Below are 18,496 nucleotides of genomic sequence, written 5' to 3' on the forward strand. Positions count from 1 at the left end.
TAGATGCACAAACTCATTAAGTGTACAGGAAAGGAGGTGGATTTCTAGACCAGCCACAGCATAATGAACTTTCACAAAAGCCATCAGAAGTCTTTTTAGGATGTACATACCTGCCTAATTAAGGAAGCGTATGTAAACGGAGGTCTGACTTCGGCATTCTTGTAGAATTCTTGATTCTGCGCAATATCTGGGAAATTACAGACGTTTACTGTTTTGGGATCATTAAGGCAGTCTTCGTAACATACAGGACCCTAAAATCTTCTCCCCCACCCTCAAATCTCCTCAAAGAAATGCATACAGTACCTGAAGAGATAGGAACGTTGTACTTGTCCGAGTACCGCCTCCTGATAGGGGTTACATTGTGCATGCTGGTTGTTGTAATGACCGATGGTCCCTGGGTGACTGGAGTGATCGGGGTTGTTGGGGTGGTTGGGGTGTGAGGTAGGCTCTGCGAAGAAGCCTCAGAAGCAGTTTTTGAAAGCGTGACACTGGATACAAGATTGAGCTGTTGGAAGCAGAAAAGTGTAAGCAAAACATATCCAAGTGTGAAGTCCAAATGTAGAGACAGCAACCAAAAAACACCAGATGAAAATTGGGCAAGGGGTTTTCCAGTACAAATACTTATTTTTAACGAAATGATTACCTCTTTAAAATGTATATGACATGAGCGTGACAATTTTGCAATTCATGGAGAACTTCGGAAAAAAAGAGGCAATAGGTATACAACTTCTCTAAACCTGGACCCTATGTATTTGATCTGTTTCGCTAGGCTACTGCATTTAGAATGTGGAGATGCCACCCATTGCAGTAGGGTAAGCCACACTTTTGGCAAATGATAACTTTTCCGAATGCATTTACACTAAAATGTGTACCGCCATTTTACCACAGATGGTAAGTGGGTGTAAGGTACATAACGGCGGATGGGTGTTGGAAGGAGGGTTACTGGGAGTCTCCCTCTCTTTCTGTGGTAATAAATAAAAAAGGTAAAAACGCTGGGGGGAAAATCAGCAAAGTTTTCATAAACAATTGCCGATGCCTCAAAGATCCTTGCAGTGGTGCATTAGGACTCCCACGTCAGTATGGAACAGACAGGTAAGTCAGTGCCCAGTAAGCGATATAGTTTATGGTTCACCGGAGTGGCACTGGCTCCTACTTTCTGGAACAGAGCCCCCAAGCACTCATTGGAAAAGGTTTGATCGCTTACTGCTCGTGCATTTGCAACCCCTGAGATTCGTGAAAAGATACCACGCATAAACGTAAATACCTTACCGTTACTTTTTGCACTGAAGCATAAATGATATACACATAACTGGGCCATCTAATATTGCCTTTATTTTAGAATTAAAAAGGGCACACCTGTTGCCAAGAAACATTTGGTTGTCAAACTGTCTGCTCAGTAAAAGAAATAAGGCCTAACAGGTTGTAAAGTTTCAATTATTACTAAAAGACACAAACGGCTGACATTTTAAAAATACAATTTAAGTCTATTCAACCCAGAACTAAAATAAAATACATGCAAATAAACAATACTAGTGCATTCATTCCGTTTCTGTCTGGGGCTATTGCGATTTGAATATGGAGTGCTCAGATACAAATAGAACCCCTTCAACTGAAAGCAAGGAGACATGCTGTGCAATGGACGACTACATATCAACATATAGAACATCCTAGACGTCTGCCAATTGGTTTTGCGTGTAAAACGTTCAAGTTAATGCCCCTGTTAAGAGGTCCGAAGCAAAGGTCGGAAGCAAAGCTACCTCTGATCTCAGTTCATAAAAGCCTGGACCCCGGCGAGATGCATAGAAGCCATGTGGCCCAGTGGGAGGGGTCAAAGCCAAACAAAACAGCACAAAATAAAGCTCATGTGCACTTCCACGATTCCCTAAACCAACACTTCCCAGGTTACCTGGCTTGACTGCAGAAGGTTTAGAGCGTTCTGCAGTCCAGTAGGTGGGTACCAACTCACAATTCAGACACCACTTGGACCATTATCTCCATGATGCCGATTTTTCTGAAAAATTGTAGTAGCTCCAATACGATTGCCAGCAACATTCAGGTTCACTGGCTATCCCCGAGCCAACGAAGAGGTCAATAATGTGCTCCTCGTCACCAAAGTCCCTCACATACAATACGAATATGAAGGTCTCTCACACACAATCCGAACAATATGATAATGATGTGTCATTTATATAGTGCTTACGCCTAAGCTTTACAAAGAACATATATACATAAAATCACACCCAACCGAGCTTGGTACCCCGAGTTGGCGCTCAACCTGCTGAGCTATCTTTTCAGCTCACAAAGGAAACTGTCCAAATTGTTTAAAACCCTCCCCACTAAAGCTAGTACCTTAATGCTACTAGCAAATGCCAATGAAGGGGAGTCTATATGCTCATAGGCCACACACTCGGACTATCACCGACTTCCAAATTGCACAAATTTGGTTACAAATTAAAACCCACCTTGCTCCAGTCTTCACAACTGCTCCGAAATGGCAGTCCAGCACCTACAACTATCTACATTGCAACTGCATTTTAACACTTAACAGACCAGAACACTCACAGTACACCTTAAAGTCAAATGCTTGTACCCCAGATAGATACTGGGTACTCTGCAGCATAGGTGATAAGGCTATAGACAATATTAAAAGAAGGAAATACATAGTGCAACACTTTTCAGACATAGAAATTAATTTAAAGAACGGCTATGGTGTGCTATGGGCATGTTTTGGGCTCGACACAGCAGGCCCCTGATCCTATGCCTGAAAAAGTCATCGTGAGGGTAGGGGTAAGGGGGTAATGGATCACTCTCTGAAATCTGCTTCCAGCAGACCCGTGCTTTTTATATGGGCACCGTGGCTACTCTTGGGGCACCTGATGCAGACACTACGTGGGGTGGCACCCTGAAATGTCCCTTGGACCCGGCCTGCTCCCAATGGGTGTACATATGGAGCGGAGCCCCATGGTCGGTTGCCTATACGCATGTTTTGTCAATCAAAAGTGTGCACAAGGCTAAAGCGATTACCAAATTTTGCCTAGGGAAAACTAAAATTAAAGCTCTTTCCAATATTTACCTGAAATGTTAAAGAGCACCTACAGTAGCTGGTAAAGCAAAGGGATGTCGGCCCCTTTCGAAATTTAAAAAAATCGGACACCCTGCAGCAAAAACTGCACAGGGAATGCACATAGAGAAATGCAGCACTTTTATTAATTTTCCTAAAAAATATTTTTTCATCAAATCAAACTTTCCTGGTTAATATTTTCTCCTCTGTACACAGCAAACACACATATACAAACATACATACACCCCCTAGACCCGCGCCACTAACATTTATAAATACATTTACAGAGAGCCCACTTCCTGGCCATTGTTTCAGGTATAGACGTTTCAGCATTACGTTCACTGGGGACATTGGTAGATTCATTGCAGTGTTTCAATGTTAAACATTTCCACACACCATCTACCGCCACCATTTTAAGTTGCGAAACACCTGACTAACAAAAAACTCAAAATACACCGTCCCTTTTCATGGAGAGGCAGTTTTTTTCAGGCAGTTTGGTGACTCACCAAAAATTAACATAACGTGGAGGGACTATATTTGTATATTAATGCTTAACGACGTTGTTCCCAAGTAACAGATACAACACATTCCAGGGTTCAGATGCAATACCGACTTAAAAACAAAACGTACACCTATCTTCCTACAGGCGCTTTAGCCGAGGGACATTCAACTAGGAAAGCCTTGACTGGAAATAAACATGTATCCCCGGTTCTAAAATGGCCCCATTTGTATTTATTAGCAATTGAGAATACCCCTTCTACTAAAAACACTTACAGTAGCCATACAGAATGTAGCATTCCCGTAGAAGGCTTAATCCCATTGGCAGATATAAGTTGCATTATGGTAGGAGATACAGATGAAGGAGGCGGGCCATTATTACACAGAATTGACTGACAAAAGAAAAGCAGGTAAGTTGCAGAGCAAATATGTCTAGTAACGGGCACTTTTTATCGGTTATCGGTTATCAAACAACGAGCCTAGAGGAACACATGTGCAGTACTCTCTTCAGCACATCCAATTAAGTTACAAAAGTGGTCGTGAAGCTTCAAGAAACAGAGCTGTAGCAGGCACAGGCTTCCATTAATTAGGAGTGGACATGTCAGCTTCGGATGTATAACTTTCCACACTACTTGACTTTTTTTCGCCCATAGAGAGTTACTCCAGCACTTTTCTTAAAAGAGAAATAGGAATTCTAACCAGCAGCAACATAGCTGGGCTTTTAGGCTTTTGAGATGTAATTTAAAAAAAACTCCAGTGTGGGAAAGTTTTGTTGTACAAAACACTTATTACTTTCAATTTTGTTACCTTTGACTTATTGCTTGTGTCATGGTGAGGTACTACTTTATCCCGCATACATTTTTGTTTGGGTTTACTTTACATTTATCTCAAAATTCATCCATCACCCACTCGTCTTTCTCTTCATAGCATTTGGCAGATGAAATCCGATTTTCACTTGAAGTACAGCATTTCTTTGCATGAAAAACATTGGCATGCAAAACTAGATATTTGTGTAGGACAAGATTCCCCTGGCTTAAATGCCAGGGGATATTTGCTTTGCACTCTGGCGGCCATTTTGTGATGCTGCAATGGCTGGCACGCAATGTCCACAGGCTTTTGGGAAACTGCATTACAGAAAGTCATGCCTAGCAAATGGGCGTCATTACAATGCTGGTCATACCTCACCGAGGTCACATACAAGCACAACAGACCCAGTGAGATTGTATTGCGTTCACATCAAAGAGGTCAGAATAGCATTTCATCACCAAGGCTTGCCACAGCAGTTTTTGAACCAGGACGATGTGTAAAAAATCCCTCTCAGAGGAATCTTTACCAAGTAGAAGCTAAACATTCTGGGCCTAGTATGTCTTTATTCTTGGGCTGTCCATTATGACTTTACCCAGAGAGCCAAATACAACAGAACCAAAACACTACCTTTGAGGCTAGTGAAGCCAGACCCTAATATAGGTAAAAGCACATCAGTGACCACCAATTACTGAGATATTTAGGCACATAGTTGACATTTATTGATGTGGAAAAACCCTGTTTCTACCAGAGATTGGATGACCTATACCGTGGACCCAGCACTTCAGATTAAGAGATCTTCCTGAAAGATGAGTTCAAAAGTAATGTTTTGTATAAAGTGAGTAACCAATAACAGATCCTGTCTAACTAATGTGGTTACGAATTATGGCCTCTGACTAATGACAGAGACAATTAATTAAAGACTATACTGATGATATGCAGGTAGGTGAGTGAGCTTTCATGATGTGTACTCATTTATAAAATTATTGTAGATATGCGCATAAAAGCACACGAGTCATTGCACTAAAATGCCTTCATCAAGTTCACCTTGCACCATCTGCAACAGGTAAGAACACTGAAATGTTAAACACCATTGAGAAGCCAAACTTAAAAGTTATTAGGAATAGAGTTCGAGGGCAACCCGGTAGCCAGTCTCCTGCACCAATAACAGGTAGCGACATATGAAACGCCGGTCATATCACCTTTTATCTTCATATTAAACATAACTTTCAAATACAAGGAGAACACGTATACTTTTGTAGGAATGCCCCTCAAAGCTCACACCAGAAAAAACACAACCCACTAGGGAAAACGCCCAAGACACCTCTTGCAAGGATAACAAGTATTTTATTCCTAAAAAATAGGAGTGTATCAGCGAATAGCTCTGCTGCCGAACATTCTGCCAAAGACTGCATGAGCAGCACTTTAAGAAGGTACATCCCACTTTAAGAAGGTGTATTGCATCATCAGTGATATTACATACAGTAAAAACCGGCACGGCTGGCTGATGAGACCTTATACATAAGCCGTCTTGCTCCATAGGGGATGCCAGGCCATTGGTCCCATCTTCTTCCATGTGTGTGATGCTGCAGTTGTCATCGGTCATGAGGTGGCAGTTAATTGGCAATTATGTGAAAAATAACCGGTACATCTCCATCTATGTAGTAGTGCACCTGGTACAGCAGACAGGGTCCCAGGGGAAAAGCCCAGGTCATACTAACTGACAAATTCCACTCAATCCCAGACAGGCCGACATCTCTACAAAGTCTCCCACCCTCGTTCTGGGCTATAATTGTATCCCTCCCTTCACCTCGCAGCACAAATCACATGACCCAGAAGTGAAGTTAGAGCCTTTGGGTGCTACAATTTAGAGTTGGGCCTTGTAGGGGGTCAGAGGCCTGTGCCTTCCTTCTCCTGGGATTGTATTGCTCAAAAGCACTCAACCCTCCTCCCGGGGCCTTGCAGGGCACATTCCTCCCAGAGTACGAAGGCTGGCAACTTTTCAGCCAATGAAGGGTTTATGGATCTCTGTGGCTCTAGTCATTTCATCAGTGCCCGGGATACACCCTACTCCTTATCTCATGTGTGCGGCCTACACATGTGATGCTGGGTACTGCGCTGTGTGTTCCAATATATTTATGATGGTGTTTGTCCCTACATGTGGACTACGTCTATGAAGCATGCAATAATATGATCACTTTAGGACTTTAGGAGTATCCCCTTACCCCCCTTGTCTCTTTTATTGCACTTCATGGCCTTTGCATTATTCTAAACAGCTTGGGATGTGGGAAGGTGGTCCCCCTTGCCAACATTGTCTTCTTGAAAGCTAAACATTTTGATACACACTTACACTTAAGCTTTATACCAGACAGACAATCCATGGTTGTCTACCTAGTTCATCTGAAGGTTTTCTGTGGGGCAATTTAGCAAGAGAATGCTACCCTAATATTCAAAATGTGACAGCTATAGGACATTGTGCTCCAAATACTTGGGTCAGGGTTGCTATCCCACTACGGATTGATTTTCAGCAAAAAGGTATGTTGTACTCCAGGACTTTCCTTTTCAGGGCACATTAAAAAAGGCCCAAAGGAAATAAATGATTAAAGTGCATTACTGGCTCTAAAGAGCGCTTAACAGAACATGTGTTGCAGTGGGGTCATACCCAGCAGGAGGTGCTGCATGCAGAACATTATGATGTGAGGTGTTGGTTTGAAAGCGATAACAGAAACCATCACATAAAGGGGAGTGGGCTTGGAACATGATTGGAACAATAAGAGAAGAAAGTGTGCAGAGTTTTGCAGATTTTAGTTGCATTACACATTAGCGATTTAGGTACAAGGGGATAAAGTGAACTGGCCATGACTTTTGGTCATGGGTCAAAGCAGGAATTAGAATTCAACCTAAGTATTGACGTTCCAAAGCCTTATCGCATCCAAGGTACCATCCCTTCGCAGTGAGGTTACAGTACAAACAAAATGCAAGCCTGTTCTACACTAAAGCCTCTACGTTTTATTTTAATAAAAAATATGCACATTTGTATCCACATTTTTAGAACTGCAACAAGAACTTTGTCAGGGGAATGGGCAAGAGAAGGTTTGCGATTGCCAAATGTTCTGAATTTGCTGGTTCAGTAATAAATTAGCAAAATAAATTCATAAAAGCCAACGATGTACACTAAAAGAATGCAAAATGGTGCCTTTAAAAGCTGCTCAGTGTAGTAGCTAGTGAAGATGGAGTGGGGGTGGTTTGGGGGCGGCACAGGGAAATGGGAGTGGGAGAGCGAAGAAAGAGCCCCAACAGTCTTGACGAATGACACTGCGATTCACACCCATTGCTAGGTTGCCACTAATAAGCTACAGAGGAAGCAGCCTATTTCCGCTAATTACCAGATAAAATGGTATTGTAAGGACTCTAATTAGAAGATGCTTATGAAGGTGATCAAATGATTAAACGCTGAATTCGAATGACCCACCATCAACAATGTGCAGCGGTGCAAGATGTCACTAGAATATTTTGTAGAAACAGTCATTTCATTTCAAGAATGGGCGGTGGTAATATTTAGAACGATGGTGATGAGGTAAACTAATTAAAAGACAGTTTCTCCAGGCAGGCCGTGGCTTTCAGCAGCTGTGGTCGTTCCAAATACAAAATGCCAAAGCTCAGCCGAAGAGTTGCAGTTGAGTGGAAAATGTCTGCCTGACCTCTACTCTTGCTATTAATTTGAAGCGAAACTAATGACATACACATAGTCCCACACAATGGTTGTAATTGCTAATTTGCCAAAAGAGCCCAGTTTCCAAATTAAAACAGGACTGAATTCTGCGAGGGAAGAAAGAACAGAAATTCAAGATGGTGAGCAGTGGGAGTTTCATCTCGGGCAACCATTAGGTGGTTCAACCAACAAGTTAATGGAAAGCCGACCGGTCAATTGATAGAGCCACACCACATTTGTTTTTTGTTTGATGCTCCGATTCATTTTCAAGAAAAGGGTTTGAGTAAAACTGCCTGGGGCCTCTCCACCAGATGGATAGAAAAACGTATATAATCGCAGTTAAGTGCAACCTGGCAATTTGTAAATACCCCCCAAAAAAATGAAGTGACTATTTTTTAATTCAGTTTACGTTGCGTAACCAATATTACTTGAAGCAAATAATGAGAAACCTTAATGTGTACATTTGTGTTTGATAAACTAGACTGGAAGATTAAGTAGGTCAATGCAACTGTGGTGGAGATCGGATTCGAACTTTAAAATTATAGGATCAAATTGTGGGCGATTTTAGATATAGATTGGATACAATCTGCCATTCAAAGTGCAAGGAAAGACTGTAGTAGTCCCACAAAAAAAATATAGAACCTGTAAAAATATAATTCGCTTTACAGCAGCATCTAAAAGGAGGTGCAAAAGGTTCCACCAAAATCATTTATGAAAAACCAAAACAACAATCCCGGGAAAGGAAAATATGTGCCGGTCATATAGTTGGGGGACAGAAACTTGTATGTTACCATTCATTACGAATATTTATAAAAATGATAACTGTGCATTTAAAGAGAGCTCAGGTTTAGCTTTCTTCATCCAAACAATGTATTATGGAGAAACAATCGATACGTCCATCATCACAAGTGTGTTCATTTTCTTAAGAGAAAAATGCAAATTTAAAGTAGTAATGCCCAGAAATAATTGAGAAAATGTAGTTCTGCATACTCCAAAATAGCTGCATAATTGAGCACACATCACCCAAAACATAACCCATGAAATTCCACCTTAAATGCATTTATTAATTTGTAAATTAGTAGATCAACTCCTAACAACAACACATAATCCGTTTGTATATAAAAAAGGAGCACCGGGAAAGATACCTTCTTCAGAAAAACATACAAAATACATATTCCTCTCTTGCGCACACAATTTTCTAAATGTAATCTCAAAATCAAAATGGAGTACACAACTTCCAGGAATTGTGTTGAGCCAAGAAATCAATAAGCAGTGTGAGGTGTGTGTTGGGTTGTGCCTTTGAGAATTTTGCTATGGATACCTATCCGACTCAAACCCTGCAGTCGAGCAGAGCAACAAAGAGCTTCACAAAACATCTGGGGAGAAGTTACAGAATAGATCATTCTTAAATGCGCTTGTATCTCTTCTTGGAAGTGCTTGAGTTAAAGGGTAATATGGATAGAAGTATGGATGTTGCCAATCATTGGTGGTCTAACATGAGTAAAATGGTCTTAGATTTTCTCCTTTTTTAATTTTTTTGTTGGATGCTTGGCAAGCACTTGGATTCTTGTTTCACATGAGCCTTCTGAACATTACCTTTTCTTCTAAGTAGAGTGCGGCATTGGTTGTTATTTTTAGGTTATGCAGGAGGTCTTTAAGCAAATGCTGAACTTTAAAGGGTGCGGGCCAGAAGCCTCATGCGTGGAAGAAATGCAGTCATACAACAATAGCCCTTTGATAAAAAGAGGCAATGGCCCGTCCAGAAAACTCTTCACTGGATGCATATCAGAGGCAGAGACGACACAATATTATACTCCTACAACAAACTCACTTAAGATTGAGTTGAGAATGGACGTAGCCGCATGGATGAAGGTCATCAAAATGTGGATAAAGAAGGTGAGCTTTAGATAACCCCCCAACCTGCGGACCCACCCAGCAGCAATATACTACCACCACCAAATGATTACCCTGTACAGCCAACCACCATGGTCCACCTCCCAATCCATCTTTCCCCACCAACTATACACTTCACCCTAAATGGTAAGCCGTTAATAAATGTAATGTGCAGGATTGTTTCCAATATAAACATTAAGGGTATGCCTGTAACCCCACCTGAAATACAGTGTTCTGTTGCTTCCTGAAGCCAGGGTTGCACTTCATAAATACCCAAAAGAAAATGGGTGAAGGCTGTGGACTGGAAACACAACTGGGTTAGCCTATGGAAACTGTTTTGTTTTTACACGTGTCGAGTAAAGATAATCCAGTGGCAATGGACTAGTTCTGCCAAATTGAGAGGTGTTCCATCTTTGGCATATATCTAAATTTGCTAGCATTTGATTCTTTCTCAAAATAAGGGACAAGAAACATTGTGTTTTTAATCAGAATATTCTATTGAATTTAAAATCATAAATTACAAACCTACGGATCCCCACCCAAACATTTCCAGAATATTACACATTAATACGGGTAGCTCATCTATAGAAAAGAAATGCGACATGTCTGCTTTAATCTCTCTAATGGTTACATTCACAATACGCAAAAACATATAGATATAAAGCAAATCGGAATACCTATTGTACAACAAAAGCAAAATCCAAACCAATGTAAATGTGCGATTCAAAAAGACAAAAACATTCTAGAATACATTTTATAACACAATTTTCTTAATTTTCTCTGAAACCTTTTACAAGTTTTGGCATCAGAGAAAAATATTGATTTTCCTTCTCTAGGGTTGATTCAACTGTAACATTTTGGAGACCATTGGTTTTGAGCTTGGACTTCAATACAAACATGTTTGGGAGGGTAGTCTTGGTTACACTTATTCCAAAAAGTGTGGGTTCAGTAAAGAAGCTCTTATTTTGGAGCGAAATATATCATTATGTATTGGATAAACTCACAAGCATTGAGATTATAAAATTGTAATGGAAGCAGAATGAATAAATATTAATTGACATTTGGAATCCACTTAGCACAGAATACTTCAATTTATGCACATTATTATTTGGAAACATGTGATAGGAGTCTTTCTTTTCTTTCTAGCAAAATCTATTTTAAATATACTTACTCAAAGTTTCATTAACAGACTCAGTCCCCTTTTAGTGACATTGCTTGGAAAAAGGGGTTCCCCACAATACTTTTCACTACCCTCTGGTATATAAATATTTCTTGTGCCATGTATCTGAATACTTTGTGGCCTTTGCATTCCTTTAAGGGCTTTCTTCATATGGCCCAGTACAGGGTAGGGCATCAACAGCTCAAGGCAACTTTGCTAGGGATGCTCTTCCTTTCAGTCTGTCCACCTGCTCCCATATCCCTCTCAATAAATATGGTTATGTCGTGAAAAAGGCATCTTTTTAAAGAGAGCGACTTCCAGTTTGAACCCCAATCTGCTTTTCACCTGTCGGGCAGGCTCTTCCCTACTCCTATGTGATTGACTTTACATACCCGATTGACTTTACATACCCAACAAACCCATGCAGCACCATTTGACATGGAAAATTTGGATTTTAAATAACCTGTGAAAGGTTGCTTACACTTAGCAACAGCCACTAGCATCACCCTCTTTGCTTCGATTGGCCCAATGGATTTTACTATTTATAGGCAGATGTATTTAACTGTGATTGACCCTCTCTCCATGCATTCTGATCAAACTGGACAGAAATATGTATATCCCTTATCATTTCTTTTGTGGACCAGTGCTATTACTAAGCCCAGAATATATTTAGACTCTCAAGAGAATCCTCAATTCAGTGTCATCCTTTATGCTAAGTAGCTGCATGCATAACAGAGTTAGAAATGTATGCACATGTATTAATAAGTCATATATATGGATGCGATTGGGCTGCTCTGCTGACTTTTATTCATGTCTCAGGCTTTCAATCGAGCAAAAGGTTCAATTAATAGAGCCAAAAAGTTATTGCATCATCAGTCACTTTATATGCATTTCTCTGTTGCACGTTTTACTGTACAATTTGGCTTAAATTAGTTGTGTTGCTTCGGTCCTACTATGAAAAGGAGGCAATGATGTTCTCCAAAACAAAAGGCCCTTTTTAAATAGGATGTTTAATGAACAGATCCATATTTTACAAGAGGCCATATTGCTCTGCCAGGTCGGACAACAGGGTTTGTGTAAATAATGGCTCCTCTGAAGTCGCCATTACCTGCCTCATTAATCCTATGACCTTTTTGACATTGCTCTCCTTTTAAAAATACAAGTCAACCAACTTGAGCTAAATCCAATATGTAGCTTGCATTTAGTTCCATTGTCTTGTTGTTTAAAAGCAAGACATGTAGTCTTGGGTACACATAGCTGTGTTATTGTTATCACTTTTACTGGCTCAGTTACAGATTATTTGATGAAGTCTGTTTCACACACAACAGACATTTGCATTCATAGTCTCAAGAAAACAGGACTCTGCATAACACATAATGTTCTTTGTGTAATTCTTGCTGGTAATGCTAATTTAGAAAAGTGTTGGAATACCAACATACTTAACTCAAATAAGTTAACTTGTAAAAAACATTCTGTCCATCATCTATATGCAAAATACTAAAATATCATATGTATTAGTCTGCATGTTGAAGTAATATGGCTGCATAATACAGATTTCGTTTTCCAAACACATGAGCGCTTACTGCATTTAACATTTTACAGGATACTTAAAGGGAAAGATATTCCAATGCACATTGCTAATCCTAGATAATGTAATAATCAATAGCCTAGTTTGTGATGTGGATACCTGTGAATGTGCCTTTGTGTTCAATTATGTACTATGGAATTGGGGCATTGTATAGGTCGTGTCCAATAGAAAACGTTATGTTCAAAAAAACTAAGGAAAGGGTTTTAAACCTGAAACGTTTTATGAGTGTTGAAGGTATTTTATAAACGCATACCATTATGAAATATGCAGCAAATTGAATTTGTTCACTTTTCCAAAACAATCATCTTATGTTACTTTTTACATGAAAGCCACAAGTAGCATTGGATGCTAGAGAATTAACAGAGTTGACATTGTAAACAACAACATATTTGCATTTTGGGCTTTAAATCTATGTACAACTAACAAAATGTAATATGTGGGCTTCATGAATCATCTTTTTCATTATGTAAACATCCCGTTTGTAGTGAACCTTAAGTGGTGTACATCTTAAAACAATACTTGGTGCATGACAATAACTTTCCAAGCAAAAGCAACTGAGTCTTGTGGCCTTTTCATGGTCACTTGGCATTACAATGTCATGCACCCTAGGGGATATATATTCCCATTGTTACCAATACACAGGAGGCCAGAATATTGGAGACCACTGCAACCGTGGTCATAATCAAAAATGGGAGCACAGACATTTAATTCAGTGAAAACAAAAATTACATTTGTGTGCTTGAGAAATGTTCCTATATTTAATAACTAAAAGGCATCAGTAAGAAACACTAACTGCACTTGAAGATAGGTCCCATGTGAGACATCCACCATGAAACACGCCTAGAAACACATGTGTACAGGTGTGTTATAAATTACTGATATCCCCTCAAAGACTGCCGATCCAAATACAAGATGACCACAACAGCTCCAAAGTGTCCCACTACCTCCAAGAACTTCAATCTTCCCCCAATTGTGCACAAACATTTCAATATCGTCAACTCACTCAAAACCATCCAAACCTAACATTATTAGTGTTATGATGATGGTATTATTATGGTATTTATTGAGCACTGGCCTAGCTTTGAAATGCAATAGAGCACTTTACAAAGGTAATGGAACAGATATACAGCAGGGGGTAGGATACAAAGGGGCACAGAAGAGGGGCACAGCTGTACAGGCTGGCATCGTGGAGAGGGGTGGTTGGCATCTAGCGAGTCAAGTTTTATGGGGTTGATGTGATGGCCTAGGTGTTGAGGAGTAAAGACTCCTTGAAGAGGTGGGTCTTCAGTCATTTCTGAACTATAGGAGCTTGGCGGTGAATCTGATGCTTATGGTGAGGAAGTTCCATAGTCTTGCGGCATAGGCAGAGAATGCTTGTTTTCTGGTCCTTTGCTTTTTGCAGTGGCGGATTTCAAGTCTGCAAGTGTCCTGGCTTCTGGTGGTACGCTGTCTGCTGGAGATGAAGAGTTTCTCTCTGAGGTAGCTGGGTGACTTGAGGGCAACTGCCTTATGGATTTGTGCATGTGGTGCGAGCCAGTGAAGGTCATTGAGGGCTGGGGTGATGTGGTCATATCTATTTAGACCCTTGACGAGGGGTGCAGCCGCATGTAGGAGACTTCTCAGGGGCGAAAGGGAGGACGACGGGAGGCCTTCAAGGAAGGCATTGCCCTTAACTAGGTGGGTTACGAACAGTGCTTGAACAGTGGATCTAAAGCTGTCTGGAAGGAGGAAAGTCTTGACTTATACCAGGCTGGCTGAGTTTTCTTAGCTATGTGTGTCTTGAAGGAGAGGTGTTGTCGAAGTGGTACCGAGGGACTTATTGCTGGAGGTGAGCGCAGGTGTGAAGCCCTCAGGGTTCATGGATGATAGCCAGGTCTGTATTTCTGGGTGTTGGTGTTGTTGGTGAGGAGTTGGAGGAGTTAAGCTTCAAGAATGCACTGGACATCCAAAACTGGATCACTGAGAGGCAGGTTTTGAGCCTGTGGATGCCCTTGATGGAGTTGCTCTTGAAGCATAGCTGTGAGTCATTTGTGCATTGGTGGATGTTGTGTGTGGCTAGGAGGGCTCCCGCAGCTCCTTTTATAGCTTAAAGATCACTGGGGAGAGGATGGAAGCCTGAAGGAATCCATAGGTGACGTGTAGCATTGCTGATCTAGAGGAGACGATCTGAACATACTGCTGGTGGTTGGCGAGGTAGGACTTGAACCAGCGTAGGACAAGGTTGCTGATCCCCATGCGCCGATGTAAGGCGTCTATGACCGTCTGGTGTTCTACTGTGTCAAAAGTGGACAAGAGGACAAGTAGAACCAGGAGACAGTGGTGGCCCTCGTCAAGGATGTTGAGGGCTTGATCGACCACCAGTAGATTTGCCTTCTCCAGACTGCATCTGGGTCTGAACCCAGATTGGTAGGTTTGAAGGAGATTGTTGGTGTCAATGTGTTGCTGCAGATGCACGGCTAGTGCTTTCTCAATTATCTTACCTACCAAGGGAAGATGGGTGATAAGTTACCTAGGCTGTCGGGACCAGAGTTGGTTTCTTTAGTAGAGCGAGGATTTGTCCTGTCTTTAAGGTCGATGGGAAGGTGCCTTGAGTTAGTGAGCTGTTGATCTCCAAGTAGAGAAGGAAACCTTCTGCAGGGAGGGTCTTGAGGATGGATTCTGGGGGAATGTCTGTATATGGTGTGGCTTTGAGGGTGGCCAAAGTTACTACCAAGTCCTCTTTTGAGAGTGTCTTGAATGTTGTACAGGTTGTGGAGATTTTGTGCGGAGGCAGGTGAGGTGGGTCTGGATGCAGAGTTTATGTCTATATGCTGGCAAATACCACTGATTTTTTTGATGTGGAAGGTGTTGATTGCGGTGGATTTTTTGATGGAGTGTGGTATGGCAGTGTCGGATTGCGGGTTAACGCAGTGCTTGACCGCTTTGAAGAGGGCTCTGCTTTTGGTGTCGGCCTGCGCTTTGTTGATTAGTTGTTGGCAGGTTGTTTAGCATTCCTTGAGAAGTGGCATGCCTGATGCAGTCCTGAAGCAGCGCCAGGTTTTCTGCGGTTTCCTGATAACTCTCTTGCTGAGGTTGAGTTCTTGCATGTACCAGGATGCTGATGGTTTCGGTTTACTGGTGCGTTGTTTCAGAGTTGCGTGTAGGTCGATGCAGGCTGAGAGCGTGGCACAGAGTACTTCCAGTAGAGGGTCGCAGTTCAGTTAGGGGTGTTCGGTCCATGTGAGGTAGAGGTTTTCTGAGGTCTTCCATGAGGGCTTCCACCACAACGTTTTTGAAGGACCAGAAGGTTTGTCTGAGAATACTTAACTGGGGTGGTGTTCAGGATGTTGAAAGGCACAGGCAGATCATCAGATCAGTCAAGCGGGAGAGGAGAGCTGTAGTGGAAGGAAGGCAGTGCGGTGATGATTAACATAGGTCAAGGATGTTACCTTTCTCGTGCGTTGGGTATTTCATGTGCTGTGTGAGGTTGAGGGTGTTGAGAAGGCTGAGGAGAGCTTCCTTAATTGGTTTGGTGGCCTTGCTGCCTGGGAGGTTGAACTCGCCTAGGAAGATGTTAGCGTGTGTGAGGGACAAGGTAGTGACCAGGTCGGTGAAGTCTCTGATGAAGGCGATGTTGGATTTGCATGGTCTGTATATGCGATGGAAGGTGACTCTGTCCATCGGGGAGTGCGGTAAGTGGCAGGAGAGGACTTCAAAGGAGCCAATGTTGTCGCTGTCAAGTAAGGTGCAGAGCCACAAGGTATTATTATTTTATTATTTGTATATTGCGCCGCAATCCCACAGACATTGGGGTGCAACAATTACATGTTGGGTACAAACAAAAAGGGACGGGACAGTCAGAACAGGCAATGAGAGGTCGGGACACATTTATCTTGTTACTTGAAAGGTGAGTTTTGAGAACTTTGTGGAAGGACTTCAAGCTCACCTCGAGCCTAAGAGTGGAAGTCAGCAAGTTGGACAAATTAGCCGCTTTTATTGGGAATGATGTTCCTAAGCCCCCAGCTCATTTGAAAGCTGAATGACTGTGAGGCCTGCGCCTGTCTTATTCGGCCAGTCACTGTGTTGGATGCTGTAGCTGTCTGGGACAAGGATGTCTAGGATGTGGGTGGAGGTGGGTGTCAGAAAAGTTTCGGAGATGAAGATGGCATCAAGGTTGTATGTAGTTATGAGGTTGGTGATGTTGCTGCAAGGGTGATAGCTGAGCGGACGTTGGCAAGCATCAACTTCTGTGTTGTGGACGTTGAGGGTGTGCTGATGGGCTTGAGGATAATGTGGGTGAGGTTGCTGCATTGCAGGGTCCATGCCTTTGAGGAGGGGCCATGTCGTGGATGTTGCCTGATGGTTGGCATGCTCTGTGTGGATGGAGGGAGAAAAGAACATGTTGGCACATGCTTACTTCTTTCAGCAGGGGTTCGGGCCCCGTCTCCTCCAGGTCCAAACACAAATTGGCTTTTCTTCATCTAAGAGCAGAAAGGAAGAGGCAGGGCTAAGAAGGTGGGTGGGGCTTAGACCACGTGGCCTAGATCCACTTGCACCTGCTCACCAACTGCAAAGAAAAAGAGGCTGGAGGGCTGCTTAATTAGGGAAAAAGGTGGCAAAATAGGACGTCACCAGCAGTAGGCCCCCATACACCATAGAATGCAAGCCACTCATGGTCTACTTCAACTCCAAGATACACATCAGACATGCCTGCCCCTGCACAGACCTTTCTAGCCAAACCCTCACACACATTGGAGACGTTTCAAACCATTGACCAAGAAAACCTCACCACCCTCACAGGCAAAACGAAACTTGCCCACTTCCTAGATGACGGATGCCGAGCTCAAGCCAAACTGAATCACCAACTTGGTACCAAAATGGGTTAACATTATCAACTCCTGTCGCCTCCAATATCGAGGAAGTGGGGGACACCCTCGCAACCCTCCCCGCCCCCAAGGCCAATACACACCGAACATGGGGAGTGGGGGACACTCCCGCACCCCCAGCTCCACATGTTCGGTATGTATTAGCAAATTTGTTTGAATATAAAGTTAGAGGCCAAATTCGGTCAAATGAACCATTCGGCCAAATATAGTAATACAGGAGAGATGGAGCACTCGTTGCCACCCCAATTCTACTGGCTCAACATAAAGTCAAAGTATTCATTCAGGGGCTTTTCATTCAGGGGCTTTACATTGTAAATAAAGCACTGAACAAAACATAGCCACCCATGCCCTGACAAGCTGAGGGCAGGTCCCTCTCAAGACCACTGTCTCCGAATGGAAGACATTCTTCAATTATGTAAAGTTCTACTGATTAAAACCCCTGGTCCATGCTACAGTATTGACCTTTACTTAGTAAAGCAAATACCTGCCTGAATACGTACAATGCGCAACATTTGCAAGAATATTGTATTTTTATCCTGTCACTAACTGAGAAGTATGGCAGAACCCTCTGGACTACATCTTCCTACAGAAATATATCAAAGATATCAACAACAAAAAATGCAGAAACTGTGCATGTAACTATGCGCCAAGCTTTATGGATTATCCTTAATTTATTTCCTCCAACCCATCAACCATTTTCATTTTGACCAAAACTGTTTTGTACGGGTTCTCAAAATAATTTCTTCTGATATTTCCACCAGTAACAATTACTACATAATAAATTAACAAGCAAGAGATTCCCAATTCAATCAGACCATAATCTAGCAAACATTCCAAGGACTCTGCTTTCCTTCTCCACACCTTTGGCCAAAGGAAAATTGTGTATTCTGCTTTAGAAAAATTTAAATCACTCAAA

The 18,496-nt window shown here is 42.0% G+C and overlaps 1 protein-coding gene across 18 annotated transcripts in view; it reads right to left on the bottom strand.

The window, feature by feature from the left end:
• FOXP1 (forkhead box P1) overlaps positions 1 to 18,496 on the bottom strand; it is a 1,926,958-nt gene that overhangs the window by 40,635 nt on the left and 1,867,827 nt on the right. For all 18 annotated transcript variants that reach the window (XM_069643824.1, XM_069643828.1, XM_069643826.1 and 15 more), the window contains 2 exons: positions 304 to 505; positions 111 to 187 (listed from right to left, as the gene is read on the bottom strand). In XM_069643824.1, coding sequence (XP_069499925.1) covers positions 111 to 187; positions 304 to 505 — 279 coding nt within the window. The remainder of the gene's footprint in view (positions 1 to 110; positions 188 to 303; positions 506 to 18,496) is intronic.

Source organism: Ambystoma mexicanum, chromosome 2p, assembly GCF_040938575.1.
Source record: "Ambystoma mexicanum isolate Mex_15411 chromosome 2p, UKY_AmexF1_1, whole genome shotgun sequence".
NCBI lineage: Eukaryota > Metazoa > Chordata > Amphibia > Caudata > Ambystomatidae > Ambystoma > Ambystoma mexicanum.